General features: G+C 40.5%; 1 protein-coding gene and 1 long non-coding RNA gene across 6 annotated transcripts in view; one reads left to right on the top strand and one right to left on the bottom strand.

Moving 5' to 3' along the window:
• Window positions 1–118: 118 nt before the first annotated feature.
• phax (phosphorylated adaptor for RNA export) lies at window positions 119–2183 on the top strand. 2 transcript variants are annotated; one of them, XM_018697110.2, is made up of 2 exons: window positions 119–258; window positions 495–2182. In XM_018697110.2, the coding sequence occupies exon 2, from the start codon at window positions 502–504 to the stop codon at window positions 1726–1728; it is 1227 nt and encodes a 408-aa protein (XP_018552626.1). In that variant the 5' UTR covers window positions 119–258; window positions 495–501; the 3' UTR covers window positions 1729–2182. The 2 variants fall into 2 exon arrangements, with proteins under 2 accessions (XP_018552626.1, XP_018552628.1); XM_018697112.2 differs by having other exon boundaries at window positions 132–241; window positions 495–2183.
• Window positions 2184–5752: 3569 nt separating this feature from the next.
• Window positions 5753–16362, bottom strand: part of LOC108897524 (uncharacterized) — a 257630-nt gene continuing 247020 nt past the window's right edge. For 3 of the 4 annotated variants that reach the window (XR_007815107.1, XR_001963309.2, XR_007815108.1), the window contains 2 exons: window positions 8679–8797; window positions 5753–5838 (listed from right to left, as the gene is read on the bottom strand). This is a non-coding gene — a long non-coding RNA (uncharacterized LOC108897524). The remainder of the gene's footprint in view (window positions 5839–8678; window positions 8798–16362) is intronic. The other variant, XR_001963310.2, reaches the window with a different exon arrangement.

The following is a 16362-nucleotide window of genomic DNA, read 5'->3' as shown; positions in this document are numbered from 1 at the left end:
GTATTTACAGCTTTTTTTGTTGATCAGATTAAATGTACTTCACTTGTATACTGTGATGATGTTTAGGTTTGCTCGTTACTGTACGAAGAAAGTTTTTTTTTTTTTCCTTCGTTGATCACATTTATTTTGAAAGGGTCTGACAGTTGTAAGTCGGAAGTGTGGCTTTAGCCTAGCGCGAATTTTCTTCAGATGGTCTTTCAAGTTTGCCTATAGATTGTCAACCTCGTCATAGCATCTCACAGTGAGTGGAAGAGCCAAGTAAGATTAAAATACAAGTTCATACAGAGCAGAGTCAGCTGCTGTGTTAGACATTTGACGGTATTTCTCTTTTAACGGAGTTGTTTGATAATTCTTTTCCTGGTTTAATGTTAAGTTCTGTTGCATCGTTAGCTACTAATGGTGTTGAGTTAGCTACTATCGCTAATAGAGGCTGTGACTTTAACTGATGCATTAAAACAGCAGTCAACAGTCTTTATCATTGGTGTGGCTTCTAGATAAGAAATGGCGGATGGCGGAGATCTAATGGACGGTGATCTGGAAGATGGGGAGATCTCCGGGTCCGGCTCGGACACTGAGATGGGAACCGTAGCAGCAACACAAGGTGGATCCCAGGTTCCTCCGTCTTTCAGTGGCCAGTCCTTCCAGAACAGAGCCGCAGCCCAGCCGCCTGCCGCCGCCTACCGCAGCGCTGGCAGGACGGTGGAGTCCAGCGACAGTGACCCGGATTCGGACGAGGAGGCGGCTGTTTGGCGCCGGAAGCGCCAAAAAGTGTCCAACACTCCCCAGCCGCCAGCCTGCACTGCTCGGCCAGGGCCAACACGCCTGCCTGCCTCTAGCGCGTTGGGAGGCCGTAAGGTGAACAACATTTGGGGCTCCGTGGTCCAGGAACAGTGCCAGGATGCCATAACTGCAGAGCTTGGCATATTTGGCATGGAAGGTGAAGTTAGCATGGCCAGCAGGAATGTAGAGACTTATAACTTTGTCCTGGCTCGTAAGATAATGGAGAAGGAGAGGGAGATGGAGAGGCAGTCAAAGGATGAAGGAGAAGTGAGCATGCTGGATGCCCAGCTAGAGGAGTACATGAAGAGCCGGGGGTCAGAGGAGAGGGCAGGAGGTGACGCAAAGAGGAAGAGGCCAGCTAAAGAGAGACTGGGCCCCAGAGCAGAGATGGACATCAAGGGCCGCTATGAGATCACAGAGGATGACCCTGAGGATAAAGTGGCAGATGAGATCGCACACAGGCTGCAAGAGCCTAAGAAAGACCTGATAGAGCGTGTTGTTAAAGTGGTCGGAAAGAAAAAAGCCATAGAGCTGCTTGGAGAGACGGCTACACTGGAGGAAACTGGTGGAGTATACACCATGGACGGCAGCAGGAGACGAACACCTGGTGGGGTGTATCTCAACCTGCTGAAGAACACACCCAGCATCACCAAGGCCCAGATCAGACAGATATTCTTCGAGGAAAACCAGAAGGAGTACAAGAGCAAGAAAGCCGCTCAGAAGAGGAGGCGGCACGTGGTGGCCAAGAAAATGAAGCAGGCCATCGGCACACTGAACTTGCAAGAGCACGATGACGTCTCCAGGGAGACTTTTGCCAGTGATACCAATGAGGCCTTGGAGTCATTGGAGGAGGCTGCAGAGGAAGAGGAGGAGGGTCAAGAGGAAGCTGCTGTGGGCACTGAGGAGACAGCAGTGGTCTACAACTCTGCAGACCTGGAAGTCTTCTGAGGGCTGCCTGCTGTTTGAACTCAAAGAAGTCTGAAAAAGGATGATATGGAGTAAAATGAAAATGAAACACTGAAAGCACTGTATAGGTGATGACTACAGGATCACACCTGAGTGTCTTTTTTTACCTTAGCAATAAAATGGGAGCTTAAAATATAGTTTTTGTTTGGTACAGCATGGATTTATAGATTTCAGCACATATAATCGGAGTAAGACTCATAAGTTTGATTTGTGATACAAATGTTGTTTGCCCTTAAATCAAATTCTATAACCTTCAACACCTTGAGTTGTTGCAGCATATATGTTGTTGATTTTCACATCAATGTCTGTGCTATAATTTTCATTATTAGAGACTGAGGTCTTGAGTTGTTAAATTCATTTGTTTAACTGTTCTTGGAAGATAAATAAAGGTGACTCAGGTAAAATTATTAAAAAAAACAGGTGCTTTGTACACTTCCTTAATGTTCCTCATAACAAAAATAATATTAATAATATTTTATGTTTAGCATTGTGATAACATTTCCATGATATGCACTAGATCTAGACTGTGGGGCTGAATCATAACAAATGTGTCTTTAGTAAATCATTTCAATTGAGAAAACTTCGAGACACACAAGTTTGAACAGCTGTTGTAGTGTAGATGTTTGCCCACTAGATGGCAGACACACCATTTCCTTCCCAAGAACCAACAACCAACAAGTTTTGATTCCATACAAGGAAATAAAATAATATAAAACAAGAATAGTTGAAGTGTATAAGCTAGAAAAAAAAAAATCATGTTTTCTAGATGTGATGGAGGTTTCTATGTACAATACACAAGTGCTGCATACAAAAGTATATTCTAAGATCAAAAATAGAATGACCCAGAATTTAAAGTAAGAAACATCAATAATAATCTTAAGGCACCGTAAATTGTACAATCCCATTGGGGGGGTCCCCCTTAAGCATAAGAAGTACATAAATAGCACTTTAAAAAGACGAATAGGATAATGGAATAAAGTGTCTATAGATAAGAGCACTTTGCAGTTGTACTGCACCTGAATGAGAATAATATTTGCTTCACTAATCTTTAAAGGTACCAGACACATCTGGTTACTCTGCATAAGCCATAGACCAAACAAAGTCCCTCTGACGACTGTTGACTATTTCAAGGATTATCAAGAGTAAGTGCTCGAGGTAAGTGAGGAAATGTTTTGTTTGTAATGGTGGTGAACCAACCCTTTAACAATGAAGGCAAATTGGTGTTCAAGTCAAAAAATAGCCCATAGTAACTCATGTGACATGTAATTTGTCACATAGACAAACAGAGGGCTTCATTATTCAGTTAGTGACTGGCCCTAATTTATTTGCCCATCCAGATTTCATCCACATCAACTGCATTAGTTCCTAATGGAGTTTGGTTTTTGGCACAATTATGTGTCGCACTTATCAGCCGTGTTAAACCACAACCATGGCTGATCTGCACAATCTTGCTTCTGTCCTTTTGAACAAAATCTATCTTGCATTTACCAGACACAACACATGGATGGCAGCAAAAGTCTGATCACGGTGATGGCAACAGTACAAACTTAAACAAAAAACAGTAACATTAATTCATGTTAATTCCATTACAACACTGAATTTAAAACTCAAAAAATGGTTCATAAGCCCTCAGAAAGAATTATTCATAATGTTTTAGGTGTTGGGCCTGTTATTTCATTATAAATTTTTGAAAGTTTCCTGGCTTGAACAAAGTAATTTGGTACTAATTGGGAAGCTGCAAGATAAAATATAGAGAATATTATTTTAGATAGCTGAGTTAATTGGGCTATATGTTTATAGTTTATAAGCTATATGTTTAATTGTATTCTTGCTTGTTGAGAAATTGCAGATTTTTGGTAACTTGTTAAGCTGTTCACTGACTAAAACACTACAGTAAGTTGTGCTAGCGTAGTATTCAGTTGGATCAGGTTAATACTGTCCATTTTACTTATTCTGTAATGCATGCCAATAAATAAATAAAGCCACATCAACTGATTCTTTTGGCAGAGGAAGAAGCTGAGAACTCATCTGACATCACTGTATAGAGTTGTTACTGCAAAGCAAACAGTGGCCTATGTACACCATCTGCAAACAAAGAGCAACATTAGCTTTCATTTAGAATCATGTCTCTAGTCCCTTGATGAGGGTAATTCCAATACTCATTCCCTTTAGCTCAGTTTTCATCTAATGTGACCCATCTCCTGGAAAACTGTTGGAGACCAGCACCTGATTTCTTGATGTGGGTGGCCTTTTTTTAGTTGTGGTTAAATAGCCAACTATATATAGCACTATTTATGACTATTTCCTTACAAAACGTTGAGCCTGTACGACATGAATCCAATCAAAAGCTCGCCCTGGATATTCTGAGACACAGTGGGTGAACATTATTGCTGTGATGTGGGACCACCTTAATTAGAATATCATAGTAACAGAAATCTCTTATAATGTGACAAACCAAATGTGTTTTTTGAATTTACATTCCTCAAGATGATCATGAAGTCAACCCCCATGATGCTATTTATGGTCAGCATCTTTCTGCTCTAGCCATTTAATACATACATTTAGCAATTACGTTTCTATTATTTTTATAGTACGTTGTCATCAGCAGATCATTTTTGACTTCTGCAAATAATGGAATCCAAAAGACTAGCCTTATACAGTTGCTGCAAAGTAAACAGTTGTCTATGTACATCCTCAGCAAACAAAGAGCAAAATTAGCTTTCATTAAGAGTCATGTCTCTAGTCCCTTGAAGAAGGCAATTCCAATACTCAGTCAGTTTAGCTCAGTTTTCATCTAATCAGCCTCCTTCACCAGCTACTCACTAAATTTGTCTTTTTTGTGTGTTGCTGGGCAGCTAGCATATGGTGGGTTCATCAGAACTTGTTGAAAAAACATCAGCTGCCCAATGCTCCTGAAAACAGGGTTGATGGAAGCAGTTTGTGTGTATTTAAAGTATGAACAATGATAAAAGAGGCTAAAAAGCTCCATAGAGTTAAGGGGAACTATAGAGACAGGTGATAAATCTGGTGTTTCATCATCACCAGGTACACCATCTAAAAAATGATTAGTTCAGCTTTAATGTTCCATGTACAACAGGACTTTTAAAGTAGTATACAGTTTGCCACATCCAATATTTGTCTGAGTTTTTACTTGTGTTTAACAGGCCTCGGTAAACAAATGCCCCCCACTAAAGCAGCTGCATCTAAATCAAAATAAAAGTACAGTCGCCCCACACAGCTCCAGGGGGAGAAAGAAAGCCTTTAATGGTGGCAGTGGATTTGTCAGCTGAAGCGTCTTGGAAATGATCATTATCGCTGCTCATGGCTGACACATGAAAGGCCCAGCATTCTGGCAGAAGTACGTTTGATAATCCCACCACTTATGGCTGTTTCCATATTTGCTAGCGGGTATATCTTTTCTGATAAGCCGTCACCGTGTATATCATGATTCCATGCAGCAATTAGGCAAGCTGATTAAGGTTTGCTAAAGGTACGGAGATCAGCTTCCCGAATTTTGCTGTCACTTTATCTGCTCATGTACAGGATTTATTGCATATCTTACCTCTTAAGAAGAAGCTAGTTTACTGCTCATATGATGGCAAACAGACTTGTATTGTTCGCTCTAATGCTAAGGGCGATCAAAGCAGGATTATCAAAGAAATGTGAGAGTTGCAGGAGGTGACTGATGTTCTGCCTTGTCTTATTCATGTGGAATTGTTACACGCAGTCTCTGGTCTCAGGACCTCTGTATCTGTCACCTGGCAACAAACTTGTTGCCTGGATACGACACGCTGTTTCTTATTTTCATTGGATCAAACAGGACCAGGGTTGAAAGACTTGTATCTTTGGACAGGGTGGGGTAGGTGTTACATGATGTCAGCATCCTGAGAGGTTGACAACAAATATCACTCCAGCAGACAAAATGTGTATGTGTGTGGTTTTTTTTTTTTTTGCAAAAAAAAAAAAAAAAAAAAAAATAAATAAATAAAATTAGCATTACCTTGACAGACACTGCAGTTCTTCAGTTCTCTTTGAGGTTTGTCCACAATCACTGAGTTGCGTCATGGATGAACGTCTCACTGCCTGGTGTCACTGTCACACAGAAAATCAGAGGAAGCTATTCAAAGACTTTTTTCTTCCTCTAATGATCACACAAGCAGAAGTAAAACGCAGTCTAAGTTTATCGGTGCACCCATGCTGACCCATCAGAGCTAATCTTGGAGACGCTGGCAGAGGCAAGAACGCCACCACAATTAGGCGTCAGATCCATGATTGGGCAGAGAGAGGTTGCAATTTTCAGTGTGTCTTTCTCACACAGTCCCATGTGTTTTCTGAGCTACTCCAAGTGGCCAGAAGAACAGAAGTGAAGGTGAGTTAGCTAACACCATCAGAGGACTATTGAGAACAGTGGTGACTCATCACTTTCACCGAAACAAAGGTGACCCAGTTGGGAGGAGAAAAGAGAGGATGGATCACGTTCATAAAGTGTGTGGCCTCTGGGGATGATGTCACCTTAGTCCAAAGACTATCCCATGTTCCTGTTACAGTTACTGAGGAAGATTTTCCACATGGCTTATCCAGAGTTTTCCCATTAGTTACAATGTCAGCTCAAGAGTTTGTTGTTGGTGCTTCTTATTGTAAATAGTAATGTATTCCAAAAGAAAAAATAGAGGGAAGCAGAATGCAGTTTGTCCTATGTCTTTACAGTGATCCAAGTTATAGTTATGTACAAGCCTGGAACTGAGACTTAATGCAAACCTATAATATACAGGATGAGTATAAGTTAGAAAATTTGAGAACATTTCAGACTGAGCTCTCCATTGTCACTGGCCCAAATTCCATCAGTCTCAGCTGCCCTTTGGCTCAACTATACACTGAGCTGGATGTTGGAATGTTAATCTTAGCATGCTAATATGCTAATGGTAGTTCATGCATGCAACTAATATCTAGTTTGTTGATATTGTTAGATACAAAGAAATGTAGAGGCCTACTCATCAGTTAAAGAGGTACTTTTTTCATGGACTAAAATGATTGGATGGTTTTTAACTGGTGGTGGTACAAGATGCAAGGTTAAACATTCACCAAAGTCATTAGCATTCTGTCTCTTAGGACCTAAAATGACCAGACCAAATTATTGCAATTCTTTTGATAATTACTGGACTATTTCAGTCTGGACCAAAGTCTCGGACTAACAAATGAATGAACTGCCATCCCTAGCAATACCACAAGTGTGGCTGTACATAAATCAAAAAATCCTGTGATCCTTGTACATACAAGACAAATGAAATGCTGTTTTTAAAATATTCATGTTTTGCATTGTAGTGATGAAACAGCTGAAATGATGTGACAATCTAGTCAAATGAAGCATGAAATTGATCATAAGCTGACAAGAAACCCTCACAGTCACTTCAAATAAAGTGCCATCCTTTCACACCAAGCATGAAATTGATCATAATGGCCAGAAATAAGAGAATGAGGAAGTAATAATGTAAAACTGATGACTTTTCTTTTGACTATAGCAGTAGTGAAATAATGACCGAAATGATGACAGATCCGGCAAAAAAGTAATGTATATGGTGTCTTCCCTTTTTCACACTTTAACACCAAACAAATTCAGAAATAATCCTGTGTGGGTCAGTCATTTGACCCATTCTAAATATATAGTTCGTGGAGCTTTAAGATTAGTATTTTTTACTTTTTTCCTTCTGTAAATAGAAATACATCACAAACAATCACTGAAAACAGATTTTTTTCTGTGACAGAAATGAGATCATCATCATATAGATGACAAATAAACTGTTTGGTGTGTCTTTTAGTTGTCTTTTAGAAAAACAATTACAGTTAAGAGTAGTAGTTCTTCTCACAGAAATGACAGCTTGCCTCTGGTTGCTTAGGTACAGCTAAAGTCCGCCTTCATCTCTCTCTCTGTTTTTTGTCCTTGTAGCTGTTCACCTGAAGCTTCTTTCTACTATGTCAGAGTAATCTTCCAGCAACATTTCTTATCTTAGCCATAAGCTTTACATAAATGACTTGAAAGATAAGAAAACCTGATGGGTCCCATGTACATTTCACCTGTAGCTGACCATGGGGGAGGATGCAGGGTTTTGGTTGATGCTGATTTAGCTGGACAGAGTGACTGAGTGAGTCTTTATGCAAGCAGGAACCAATAAAGAAATTGTAAAATTATAAATACTCTGCCATGTTCAGTTGGAGTTCTGGCTTCAACCTGAGAATCTGAATTTAAATTGTCAGTGGGTACAAAGCCACTTTGTCTGAATAGAGTTCAAATTGCTTTCATACCTTTTCATACACTCTTTGATGAATGAAAACTGGCATTTTCTGAAGCTTTCCCTTTTCAGCGATATTACTGATTCCTTGATGTGGGTGGCCTTTTTTAGTTGTGGTTAAGCAGCCAACTATACCAGCACTATTTATGACTATTTCCTTACAAAGGCTGTATGACAGAACTCCAACTGAAAGCTCGTCGTGGATATTCAGACACATATTATTGCTGTGATGTAGGGCCACCTTAATTAGAATATCATAGTGACCAAAATCTCATAAAATGTGACAAACCAAATGTGTTTTTATGAAGTTAAACCCCATTTGATACTATGTGGTCAGTATTTAGTATTCAGTATTTAGTAATAAGGGTTCTATTATTTTCATTGTCAGTGGCGGAGTCCGCCATTACTGGATTCAAATTGCCTACCCAAACATTAGGGACTCATTTTCAGTATTTTGTCATCAGCAGATTATTTTTGACTTCTGCAAGTTGAAAGCCAAAAGACTAGCCAGAGAAGTTATGTGGGAAGAGACAAACCACATGGAGAATCTTGACCAGGATAGTCTGTTACTAAAGATGGCAGTTGCATGACACATGTTATCTTTAAACATCTTCTGCAACATATTTACTTAAAAATCAGACATACTCTCACATTTCAGGTGCTTTGGTATGATGAGATGACGGCATCACATTCTGGCACTCTGGACTGAGCAGTAAAAGAAGTTGGTGTTGTGAAATCTTGCCCATGTGTAGCAGAGGTATAATCTGTGGGGGGGGAAAAAAAGGTGTTTTTAGGGCAAAGTCAACAAACTTTTAAAGCACAAAAAACCATTAATACGATAATTGTCAGCATTCAGGCAGAGGCTTGATGTTGAACGTGGCTGTGCTCAGTTTTGATGGCAGCCTTTATCAGGTGACAGGCCATAGAGCTTCTCAGCATCCCTCTCACAGATGAATTATCTTTAATTCTTCCTCAGTAGGCTTCATTCTCTGTTTCATGAGGCCTGTAAACTGGGTGACCCAGCTCGGTTTGGCTCTTACTTTGGCTGCCTCCTCAGCAGGCTGGCAGCTGTTTGAATTCAGCATCTCTGACAGTTAGACAGGCAAAACATAGATGCCACTGACACTGTCAGTCTGCCCAACAGCTAGGTGTGGATTCGGCTCCCTCTGCTCAGAAGTCTATGGAGGGGGTGAGGAGCTATGCCTTTCAGCTATGACTATGATTAACTACTAAATAGTCTAGAAGTTCGGATGTCTCTTTGATGTAACACTAGATTTGCATTTCAAGAAAAGCTTGATGGATCATCAGTTCAGTTGTTGCTCAGTGGCTTAATTTTATTTGTCTCCCTTATAGGTTCAGCGTTGCCTAAGGTCCCCTCAAGTGGGGTTCTGTTCATCTTGTTCACAGGAAGAGTCCACTTGATTTACCCACTGATCTGAGCTGATGTTGATGAAACACTCAAAAGTTATCCTTTATTCCATGAATTACTTTTGTTTTCTATCATTCATCTTCAGTTCTTTAAATTAATTAAATACATCTGTTAAGTTGTAAGGAAGACAAATGCTTGTATCTATTTGTACCTAAATGTATAAGGAAAGGGGAACGATCATGGCTGAAATGTTGACTTAAAGAACTGGCAGGATATAATTAATTAGAGAAGACTTTGGGGAAATGTGTCCCTTTAATCCCAACTTTTTATTTATCAGATGATCGATTTCAAACTTATCTATAAAGATTTTATTTGACTCCCAGAAAATGCTTCCAATTCCAGCTCTGCTCCACACCAATTTGGACACTATAAGCCTACATACATATAATGTAGGACTGCAATAGGAAGTAATTAATGCTATGAAATTTTCCAGAAAACTTCTACTTTTCAGACACCAAAAAAGTTGTTAATATAAAGGTGGTGCCTCCCCATAAACTTCAGATCCCTGTGGATGCTCTGGAAATCTCTATAGCTTTAGCAAGGAGTAATACAACTGACACCTTGTCCAAGGAACTAGAGAGGCTTCAAATCATTTCCATAACCCAGACTGTGAAATATCAGCTGACTTTTCTTTTTGGGGGGAGGGAAGTAGGGGGAACTTTAAAGACTGGAGGGTTAAATACGAGCCCCCTTGACTGGCAGCTGATGAATGTCATGATGTACGTGGATAAGCAAGAGTTTCAAGTTTGCATGTTAAAATCATCCATGTCCAGTCACACCTGCTGCACATCAGCCATTCTGTTGAATCGTGTAGTTTGCTTTTTTCTGCGCTCTTGTAATATCTGTGTAGAGTCGGTGGAGAGTGTGTGTGAATGGGTATGAATGTGTAATTGAGCTTCTCACAGTTACCTAAACACCTCTCACCGTGATCGGAACTGCAACACACATACGAGCACTTCTCTGTGAAAGAGGCACGTGGATGCGACAGTGCAGGACATATCATTGAATGAGAAAGCCTTGTCAAGTACATAAAATGACAGATTGCTCTGAGAACACCATTAACTGCCCAGTTCAGAGCTGAATGAGGGATCATTTACATACAAATAGTGTGCCTATATAAATCAATGATGGATGAGCACGCCAATACAGACTCCATCACTTTTTTTCTCTATGAACGACATAGGCCCGAGGGAGTCGCATGGCAGAAAAGTCCAAAGAGAGATTGATACAAATATTTCTCTAAGGCAGAAATGATTCCCGTGCTCGAGGTAAAGCTCTGTAGGAAAAGCCAAAGAGCCACAGCCTTCTTGGGTAAATAACATTAAAAAAAGTATAAACAGAAAAACCATTTCAAGTCCACCTCCTGTCACAGTGACAGATGATAAATAGAATCAACTTTGTTGCATCTAGCATAGTTAAAGATATCTGATAACTAAGATAAGACTGTTTGCTCTTTTGAACTTCAGTAATTATTCGTTGCCATCATAGGGTTGCCATGGCTACTGATGTTAGTATTGCTAATTTGCTATCATTGTGTGCTCTCCAAGGTGAGTCTGACCTCTGCTCTCTGACCCTTCACCTCCTGAGCAGGGGACTCGCTCAGGGCCACACTCAGCTCATTTGGTGTCACCTCCTGACCGGGTGCCTCTCGGATCCATTTGGGTGTTACACAATGTTAAATAGAGAATGGGACTTTACCCAGCAGACACATTTGACCGTTGGAAACAGGATCTGAATCTGTTGGGTTTCGGGTCCTGGGGCTCAGGGGGACCCTTGAAGACCTCTAGCTGCAAGTGACCAGTTCATCTAGTTGCCAAGCAAATGCAGCTAGCAAACTAACTGGCTTTATGCAGACAGGACTAAAAGCTGACAGTTTATTCAACAGTTGTATTTTTCCACATTTCTCAATATACCTCATTTGGAGTAGTTGGTTCCTGTGCTTCTTAAAATAATTTCTCATTGAAATTTCTGATACCGGAGTTTTTTTTTTGCATGAGGACACTCAAACCTGGAGTACTTTTCAAACCAGTTTATCTTTGTATCTGTATTACCACAGCTGCTTTTCTTTTTTTAAAGCGTCATCACATTTTTACAATATTCAGATGTTCTTAAGTGAATTTCCTGAAATACTGCCAGCATATTTCTCTGAGGGTCCCCTCGACAGTCTGCGGACATCTCTCTTTACAGGTTGTTCTCTGCTAAATGTTTTGGCCTGTGCAAAGTGCCAGTGTCCTCAAACTGGATGGCGATGTCATTAATCTGCCAAGTGACTTTGCCACCTCTGTCATTCCTCTCTGGCCCTCTGATAATGGGCTTCTATTAGGTCGACCAATGTGTAATCGGCCACACTCACAGACCACTAGGATTGCTTTGATCCCATCAGGGCCCTGTTCTGGGCACAGCACACACATTTGTCTCCCACATCAGTGAGAATATAGGTCGCTAGTTATGCATGCTGTGAGATGGCATGAATAAGAAAAGTTCTTGGTTTCCAATATGTCTAGGAGTTGACTGTGACCTATAAAACAATGGATTTAGTTGGGATTGCCTTTGACTTTTCAATATCAGTCCAACATAGGGAAATACAGGAAATACAGCTTGCTATTAAACACACAGCCAGCGAGAAGAGTGATATTCATTTTATCCCTATGTGGTCTGTAGCTTAGCCTGACTGTAGAAATCTGAATTGCTGCCCAAATCTAATTGTTTTTCAGTGATTCAAATACAGAAGTTCTGGTTTTGTGCTCACTGACAGCTGTCTCCTCAGTAAGAAAAACAACTTTTCTAATCAGAGCTTTGCAGGATTGGAGGTGTTATTTTCTAGAGCCAGAGCCAGAAGAATGCCAACAGAAATGGTCACAAAATGGTGGCATGGGTCAACAACCCACACAGTATAAGCCGTTGTAAATCCATCCATTATCTATACCACTCATTCCTAAGGGTCGCAGGGCAGCTGGAGCCTATCCCAGCTGACATTGGGTGAGAGGCAGGACGCACTCTGGACAGATCACTAGTCTATCACAACAACCATTCACACTCATATTCACACCTACAGGTAATTTAGAGTCACCAATTAACCTGCATGTCTTTAAACTGTGGGAGGAAGCCGGAGTACCCAGAGAGAACCCACACAGGAACATTAAGAACATGCAAACTCCCTGTTGTAAATCAACTTACAGAAATCACAAATAACTCTTTAACTGGCATATTTCTTCTGCAGACATGACAAAGTTCTGTCTTAACAACCGCTACAGCAACTTCCATGTCAACAGAAAGTGAGGTTGGGGGATGGATAAGTCACTCACTACTAACATTGAGGACAAAACAGAACAAACCTCCCCTTTGAACAGAAAATGACCAACGTGAACACAATGTCATGACAACAAATGCAGCAAGGTCAAAACTGATTGGTGTTTTAACTAATCTGCTCTACTAAATAAAGACTTTTAATACCCTTTCACTCCTTGCTCTGCCTTCTGAGTGCCTGAGGAACTTTTTTTGTTGCTGCTCCTTTGCGACGTCCTGTTGGTTGAAGTTTATCTTCACAGGTGTCATGATGTTTGTCATACCTGAAGTTACTTTGTACAGTAACACTAATTACGTAACAACCACTAAAAGGAAGGAGTTACATCAAAGGGCACCACTGTGTCTAACATTTTCCTCCATAAGTTTAATCACTAAGTGTGAATGTCAAATAAAAGTATCCTCTCATTAAATTTCAAGCATCAGGCAGAGAATTGTGCTGTGTCCCGATTCTCTTTAGATGTAGATTTAGAGAACAAAGACTGAGAGGAGAAAGATAAAGGAAGGGAAACCTTGTCCAACATGTCCGAAGGCTATGACTGTTCAGTAGTTTGCTAGGACACTGAGGGTCATCAAAGACACAACCATTTTGACTCTGTTTCACATCGAACATGTAGATTCCATTACACTAATGAGTGTACAGCCTTGAGCGTGTGTCATGATTCAATGACAATGAACTAGAAGGCATCGGAAAGGCATTGGACTGACCTTCTTCACTTTGACTGTATTGTAAAGCCACCTAAAACCATGGTTCTGGGTCTGAAGTAGAATGAACCCATGAACCCACAGCATTTTACTTTGGTTTTCTATTTCATTGGTCAAGTCATTATAGACTTTCAAGGTTTGAAAAGGTGATATATAACATCTCCATCAGGAGAATTACTGCCTGACAAAATCAGTTGTCCACTTACTAGCTTTTTCAACAAAATCTTACACTGTGGGATAATGTGAGCAGCACATTAGTGAAGCTGAAGCAGCAGCTTCAGTGCTCCTTCTGTGCCTAGAAATGGATGTGTTCGGCCACAGTATTGCATGAAAGTCACGCATGTTTTCACAGTGTTCAGAGCCCAGTACATAATCACTGTGGCTGTATGCGGAACTAGAATCCAAGTCACTGGACTTGAAGCAAAAAATAAGATTCAAGCTTGTTTTTTCATCAGCACAGAGGTACGGCTTATGTGACCTGAGACTGTACAGTGCATCTACACGTAAGGCTGCATTAAAGCACCACGGACCCCATGGCCCCGTCCAACCTGCACACAACATTCACACTTAATGTGCATCAACAATCACTCATCACTCATGACTGCAGTTTAATTTTATTACTGCTGTGGAACCAAACAGAAGTCATATAATCATTATTAGGCCATAGTGAAGCATATATACACTGATCAAACCCAGTAACTGGCTTTAATGTTGTGGCTGATCTATCTACACAATATAGAAATTGCATCACCAAAGGTACAGGCCAGCTCGCTGTAGGCCAATAGCTATCTCTCTCACATAATGCAGGCATGTGCGCGCACAGACACACACTCACACATACTCTAATTTGTAAATTGGTACCTGCTGGATGATTTTGGCTTTAGTGCATCATGTTCCACCCACTATGTTATAAATATGCCAAAAATACTATTCAAAACTATCTGGAATTGTGCATGATACTGTCTGTTTGGACTGTCATTATTTGTTTGATAAATTTGCTAATGTTGTTGAGCTGGTTAGCTAACTACCTACCCCTAGCCCACCAAGCAGGTGTCCTCATCGATGTCGCCGTTTCACTTGCTGCCCTCCAGCTGCAGCAGGGTAGTGACCCAAGGGGTGTCTGCATCTCTGTGAAAACTGGCCCAGCTGTTACTGCAGCTGAAGGGTTTTCAGTCATCTTGACCTTGAGGCTTGCAAGCTTTGAAATATCCTGTCAGTTTGGGGATTTTTCTTAATAGCTGTGACTGCCACTGCACTTTCTCCCTTTGATTTTTGTAGTTTTAGCTTCACTTTCATATTTCTTTCCGGATATTTTTGCAACCTGCAGCTGATTTGAACTCAAGCCAGGAACTGATAAACAGCAACTCATTCATTGGACAATAAAGACAGACAAATCATATCTGTGATTAACATTCAGTGATATTTAGCCTGCCAATCACAGCAGCTTATTTTTTAGGAGCACGTACCACACCAAGTCAAGCATGATTTTTATTTCACCCTCTGAATTTTGTTTTATCTCTTTCTCCCAAGCCTCGTACACCCTTTATGTTGTTGAGCCCCAGGACTTGAGTCCCGGTAAGCCTGTGCGCTAAAACTGTGGTGTCTACATGTTACACATGATTAAGGAATAATTTTTCATATGAATTGCTCCTAATCTGAGCAACTCCTCTGTTTAACATTAATTGGCTCATTAAATTGCTGCCAGCAGGCTGACACCAGTGTGAGATTAATAAGCTCCATCTCTGTGATGTGGACAAATTTTCACAGCTTCAGTGGAGCTGCACTGTGGCTGTCACTGAGGGTTGTAAGCTGGATGAGGAATTCAGGGGGGAACGCCTTTAAATTAAACAAACTTTTAAGAACACTCATCTGAAAATGAATGTGAGGTAGAAGCACTGAAAGTGTGAGGTCAGGGAAACATTGTTCTTTTCCTCAAATGAATCACTGGTCTGTGCTAAAAATAGCTAGTGGAGCGAGCACATCAGTCTGCAAGGAAGCCAGATTAAGTACTATATTAATCACTGGGTCTCTACTACAGTCACACAAGTACCACTGATTGCTTTTGTTTCCTCCCCCTGAAAATTACTAAAAGCCCATAACAGTGTGTAGGACCACTGTATTATTTTACAGGGCAGCACAACACAAGCAAGAGGTTGAGACAGAATAATGTTTCACTGTCTTTGTTAAACCGTCACTCTCGCATGAACTGAACCTCCCTCTCTGATACACACCAACGTCTTTTAAATTTCATCCCCCCAGTTAATAACATAGGCTTTGCCTCACAGAAGTGTGGTCTCCAGCTAAGATAATGCAACACCTTTTCACACATTTTAGGGGATGCCAGTGATTTAGCGTTGGATTTACATAAAGCCGGGGGATGAAATATTCTGGTTTTAAGTTCCTATAGGTCAAGCTCCAAAATATTGGGTCCTACATTTCCAACAGTACTGCTAACAGCATATTTTATTAGATCGTCAATGCCTGCTAATCTTCATGTTCCTACATTATAATGAAGGTATTCCTATAAAAAAAGGCCAATTTAAGAGAACCCCTGATGTCATCATTAAGATTTTGTTTTCTTAGACTTAACAGAGCTCTGCCAGAGCAACAGATGACACTATACAACTATTTTCACAGGCTGAATGTATTCTTTATGATTAGTATATAAACTGTATTATGTTCCCAGTAAACTGTATTAGAAACTTCTGGGCAGTCCCCCTCTAAGGCTACAAACAACAATTCAATAACACATTAGTAGCTGCTTTTGTTCATCAGAAATGAACAATGGTAACCTGACAGCCAACCCAGCTTGATTATCAGCGGCCAAACGAGAATGTATTATGTTTGGACAGACAATAAATGTTACTGTGCAGTCTGAGTGGAATCATGCTG

Source organism: Lates calcarifer, linkage group LG18 (assembly GCF_001640805.2).
Source record: "Lates calcarifer isolate ASB-BC8 linkage group LG18, TLL_Latcal_v3, whole genome shotgun sequence".
Lineage (NCBI taxonomy): Eukaryota > Metazoa > Chordata > Actinopteri > Centropomidae > Lates > Lates calcarifer.
Note: the sequence above shows the minus strand (reverse complement) of the source record. Positions and strands in the feature narration are given on the sequence as shown.